This window comes from Arachis hypogaea, chromosome 8 (assembly GCF_003086295.3).
Source record: "Arachis hypogaea cultivar Tifrunner chromosome 8, arahy.Tifrunner.gnm2.J5K5, whole genome shotgun sequence".
NCBI classification, from domain to species: Eukaryota; Viridiplantae; Streptophyta; class Magnoliopsida; order Fabales; family Fabaceae; genus Arachis; species Arachis hypogaea.
Genome location: NC_092043.1, coordinates 2,249,300 through 2,254,914, shown reverse-complemented (window position 1 = coordinate 2,254,914; position 5,615 = coordinate 2,249,300). Strand labels below are relative to the sequence as shown.

Below are 5,615 nucleotides of genomic sequence, written 5' to 3'. Positions count from 1 at the left end.
TAAAATTCGAGTTTTAGAGGAGATGCTGTCAAAATTTTATAAGTATTTGAGTAAAATTGAATAATAAGAATAGGTGGTGCTAATTTCATAAAAGTTAGGGGCTTTGTCTTCAAACTTTATTTGATTTTGATTTACTAAAGAAAAGAGTATGTTTTGGGATGTTTTAGCAAATTGTAAAATATTATTAAAGAATAAGTAATTATGTTTTAATTGAGATTTATAATTGGAACTAAAAATGATTTGAATCTTTTAGAGAAGAATTTTTAAAACTTAAGAATGAATTGAAATCGGTTTTGGGAACTTGATTAACTAAAAAATAGTATATTTGATTGATTAAAATTAAAGAGCTATGAAGGATTTTAATGGATTTAAAAGTAATGAGATTGATTATTCAAGATCAAACAAAAATGAGTTTTATGATTTTGTTAATTTGAGAAATTGGGTTATGACTTAACTCATTTAATTTTGAGATAATTGTTAAAGACTTTGGGAATACTTTAAATTGAAATGGAGGATTATGAAAGATTGGTTTGTTAGCCTATAAAGTGATTATGATTAATAATAAATGTGATTATATAGAGAATTATGAATTTGATTTCGATTATAATTATGAATTGAGTTCGATTTTGATTATGAGTATGATTGATTGTGATTATTATTGAAATGTTACTGTAATTGGCAAGGATGATATTTTCATCCCACTTGCGTGTTTGTGATTGTGATATGATCACTGATTTGGCAAAGACGTAAGTTTTGTCTCGTTTGCGTATTTGTGATTGTGATATGATCACTGATTTGGCAAGGACGTGAGTTTTGTCCCATTTGCGTATTGATGTGGCACTGTCTCTAGGAGAAGATGGTAGGGTACTCTCCCTCGGAATTATTCTTCCTGGAGATGCAGTTGTGGTGTGAAAGTGAAGAAAGTGGTAGGATGATCTTCCTCGGAATATTTTTTCATATCCTCTTTTAATTGTGTATATTGAAAGCGGGGAAGGTGGTAGGGCACTCTCCCTCGAAATATTTTTCCCACTTCTCTCTCTGGTTGCAAGGTGAGACGGCACTTTTCGTTGAGTGAGACGACACTCTCTATTGTTTTTAGCACGGTTTGGGAAAGGTGGTAGGGCACTCTTCCTCAGAACATTACACCCTGAGTATACCTCCAGGAGAAGGTGGTAGGGTACTCTCCTTCAAAATTATTCCTCCTGAAAATATGCAACAGAGAGATAGATCCGAGAGTTGCTAACCGAATTTTGTGTAAGGTTTGACAGATAATCGACACGTTAGTTCATGACTAGTAAAACAATTTCTACAAGAAAAAACAATATTTATAATTTAATTATTATTGTTTATGTTTATAATTTAATTAAATTTCACAAATTAATTTTTAGTTACATTAAAAATCTTATTATTAATAAAAATTACATATTAATTTTTTCGAGAATATAAAATAATATCTACAATTTTTAAAAATTAATAAATACAAATAATATTTAAAAAATTTTAAATTTTGAAATAAAATAAAATCATTCTAAAAAGAATTATATAAATATTTTTTTTTCACTCTCAAAGTGTTTAATATTTTGAAATAATTTTTTTTAGTTAAAAAATATACTTATGTTTTGTGACAAACAAATAATTTGTTATAAACAATATTAAATTTTGTGACAAATTAATTTTTTGTTACAAAATAATTAGGGTTTTTGAAACAAAAAGATATTTTGTTACAAAATATTTTAAATTTTTTTAACTATTTTATCCTTTGTTATAAAATATTATAAAATTTTATAACAAACCACTGGTTCGTTACAAAAAGTAGCATAATTTGTAACAAAAAATTAAGTTGTTACAAAATATTATTATTTTGTAACAATCACCAATTATTATTACAAAAAATAATCTTTTGTAATAATTTAAAATTTGAAACAAAATTTTTATTGTAAATGCTCCATTTTTTTGTATTGCAGGCATGCATCATATGCATCTATGTGACATTATTGTTTGGGTGTGCATATTTTATTTAGTTTATCTATGTGAATATTTTTGTTTAACTACTAATTGCCATACTTGCCGTAATTGCTCTTGATTGTATTTGAACATCATTACTTGTGATTGTGACTGGTTAGTTCGGATTGCCGTGATTTGATTATATGTTGGCCAGATGCTGTGATTTGATTATATGTTAGGTCGAAGGCTGTGATTTGACTATATGTTGAGGCGAAGACCATGATTTAATTATATATTGGGTCGAAGACCGTGATTTAATTATGTTTGGATCGGAGACCACAATTGGGTAAGTTATATGCCTTGATAATTTTGGTGAGAAAGGTTTTTTGGTAGGTAGTGAAATCTTTTAGATATTATGTTTGATTGGCTTTATAAATTTAAAATATGAATTTGGATTTTGAATAAATAATTGTTGATTTTCAAAAATATTCATAAAATGAACAATGATCCCTACGCGGTTGAAAACAACTTTTTTTTATATATCTTCTTATGACAATTTTAAAATTCCTCCGGTGAGACTATGTGGTTAGGTTCTCATCCCTTATAACAATTTTAAAATTTTTCTGGTGAGACTGCTTATGAGAATTACTACGTTTTTGGTTATGCGATATTGTTGTATTAATTTAGTTATTATTTTTTTGTCATTATTATTATATTTTTATAAAGAGAGATAAAAATTATGATTGTAATGATATGTAATGTTTATAAATTACTTGTATAAATAACTTTTATTATTATGTATATATATAAGAAGTGCTGTGATTAATTTGTATATATGGATGTGTATTTATAAAAAAAAATATTTTCGATTTTTTTAAAGAAAAGTAGATATGATTTAGAATTTAAAATTCTTATTTTATTATTAAATATATAAATATTATCATAATATTCTTGTTATTAGGGTAGTATAATAAAAAAATATGACACACTAATAGTAAGAATTTTTACATACAACATATTAAATCTTGAACCAACTTGAGCCGTACGTATATAATAAGAAGCCTTCTAATACTATTAAGCAAATTAAACATAGCCAAAGATGCATATGAAATTGAATTGACCATATTCATATCCACAGCTAAAAAAGGAAAAAAAAGAAAAGAAAAAGACTATATGGTTACCCTATTATGTGGGGCTTACATACATACATACATACACATTACATGATTTGGGTTTTGTGAAGTGTTTTTGTAAAGTTGAAGGTTATACACTAATAAATCTAAAAGTAGTTGATAGTGGATTAGTGTAGGAATGAGATTATAGTTGAGTCAACGGGAAATATCTGACTTTGCAGCGTTATTAACTAAGTGTTGCTCCATCTCCCAACTTAGTTTTGGGGCCACACCACAGTGCTTGGGGACATATTCCTGTTCAAAGTATCAATCAATCGATCAAAATTTCATAATAATCTCAATGCATAATTGGGCCTACCACGTTGCCCCACGTGTACACACACATACAATAGGAGATGTACATATCAATTGTCAATTGTCAAATTTCATGGACGGAAGTGGCAAATTATTAGTAAAATAAACTTTGCAAATTGAGTAGTGTGTGTGTATTATTGTGTATATGTTTCCGTACCTCAAGCTTGCACATGAGGTCTTGGGCAGTTTGGGCAGAGACAATAATGTGACGGGCAGCTGGTGTTACAAAACCTTCGTCCACAGCTTTATCCATGAATGCCAGCAACGAGTTATAGTAGCCATCCACGTTCAACAACCCCACCTGCAACCAATTCCGTCCCCTCATTATTTTTTCTTCTTTAATTTAATTTATCCCTCACGATAAGAATAAATAATTATTATCATAATCATTACTATTATTACTAGCTAGCTAGTTAGATATTCTTCTATCTTTTAAATCATAAACACCGTCAATCCATCGTCATGTCCTTTTCTTTGACTTCCTAATAATGTGTCCATTTATTTATTAATATCAATCAATGCAACAATATTCTTTCTTTTCGGATAAAAAATTAATGATGAAATTGATGACTTGTTTCATTTTGTGGTAGCTAATTGAATGAGACCGGAAAAAGGCCTTTTGTAAAGAAAAATGTTATTATGATTGAAAGCTAAGAATGAAAGGAGTTTTAATTTGAAAAAAGTCTAGGAGCCAATATTTTTATTGAAATTTGGTTAGCACTTAATCATAAAAAAAATAACTAATTTTATACTATTCGATGTTATCTCACACCATTCAAAATATTAATGATAACTAATTAATAACTAAATATTACAAATTCTGCTAGCCCTAGCACTCTTATTTAATTTGATTGAGAAAGAAAGCTAACCGGTTTGTCATGGATTCCTAGTTGAGCCCAGGTGATGATTTCCAAAAGCTCTTCGAGGGTTCCGTATCCACCTACATACGCATAATATGATGTGATTAGATTGTATAGGCTTAGAGAGTTTATATTAATTAAAGCAGCCATGGAAGGATACCTGGCAAAGCAATAAAAGCGTCAGCTTGTCTGGCCATTTCAGCCTTGCGTTGGTGCATTCCTGAAACTGCTCTTACTTCCCCCACTGTCTCTCCAGTTAACTATATTTTATTAATTAATTAATTGGTCATTAGCCAGTAATAAAGAATTAATTAATAACTAAGAGTGTTATTGATGATTAGTTACCTCTCTTGGCATGAGCGTCTTTGGAATCACTCTGCACCATTACATTATTATCAGATATATACATGATACTACTAGCTTCTAGTAGCTAGCTAGTGATAGAGAGGGAGAATGAATTACCCTAACACGTGGCGTCCCCCATCATAGACAACTTGGGAGATTAGACCCATCAAGCCAATGCTTCCTCCTCCATATACCAAGTCAATGTTCCTTTCCACCTATATTGATGAAGTTGAGTTAGAATTGGAAAAAAAAGTGTCAGGTGATGCGACATCACAAGTGATTTTGGTTATTTTTCATGTATATACTTGCCAGTTGTTGGCCGAGCTGAATTGCGGCGAGTTGGTAGCTGGGATTCTTGCCGGGGCTGCTTCCGCAGTATACACAGATGCGCCTGAACCTTGATGACGTCATACCTCCTCCTTGCTCTTCTATTTCCATAGCTACCTCTTCACACCTTGGAGTTTTGAGGGGGGAACACTTCCTTGCTTCTCTTTATATATACACACACTCTCTCTCTCTCTCATAATTAATTAAATCGTTTCAAATTATATTATTACAAATGATATATCGCATATCCTCATCTCATCTCATCTCATCTCTTCTCTCTTCTCTTCTCATCTCGTCTGACTGCACACACTTCCCCCACCCTTTCTTATATTGTTCTTTTCTTTTCATTTTCAACCTTTTAGGAATATTAATTATTCTTCTCTCTTTGCATACTGATGATGTGGTCTCCATTATTTTCTAGATTTATCAAATTATACATCGAAGAAAAACGCGTAACATTATTGATTTATTTCATGATGTAGATGTATGTAGTTTTTTTCCTGATAGAATGAAAATATTTAATATAAAGTTGTAGTACACATGCAATAACGTCACATGTGACAATGATAATGATTAATATAATTACACGTATAACTTGTTTCATATATTTATTTATTTTAATTTTGTGTGTGTGACATTGTCAATGATGCCA

The 5,615-nt window shown here is 30.0% G+C and overlaps 1 protein-coding gene across 1 annotated transcript; it reads right to left on the bottom strand.

The window, feature by feature from the left end:
• Nucleotides 1-2,936: 2,936 nt before the first annotated feature.
• On the bottom strand, nucleotides 2,937-5,369 carry LOC112705636 (cytokinin riboside 5'-monophosphate phosphoribohydrolase LOG3). Its single transcript, XM_025756513.3, has 7 exons — nucleotides 4,946-5,369; nucleotides 4,754-4,851; nucleotides 4,637-4,667; nucleotides 4,452-4,551; nucleotides 4,301-4,371; nucleotides 3,589-3,732; nucleotides 2,937-3,371 (listed from the first exon to the last, which is right to left on the bottom strand). The coding sequence occupies exons 1-7, from the start codon at nucleotides 5,072-5,074 to the stop codon at nucleotides 3,273-3,275; spliced, it is 672 nt and encodes a 223-aa protein (XP_025612298.1). The 5' UTR covers nucleotides 5,075-5,369; the 3' UTR covers nucleotides 2,937-3,272.
• Nucleotides 5,370-5,615: the final 246 nt, after the last annotated feature.

Excerpts from the sequence above, each read along its gene's own strand:
- LOC112705636 (XM_025756513.3), bottom strand. The coding sequence starts at position 5,074 with ATGGAAATAGAAGAGCAAGGAGGAGGTATGACGTCATCAAGGTTCAGG. Across the intron at positions 4,372-4,451 it reads CGCTTTTATTGCTTTGCCAG|GTGGATACGGAACCCTCGAA; the intron begins GTATCCTTCCAT and ends ATGCGTATGTAG. Across the intron at positions 3,372-3,588 it reads ACCTCATGTGCAAGCTTGAG|GAATATGTCCCCAAGCACTG; the intron begins GTACGGAAACAT and ends TACTTTGAACAG.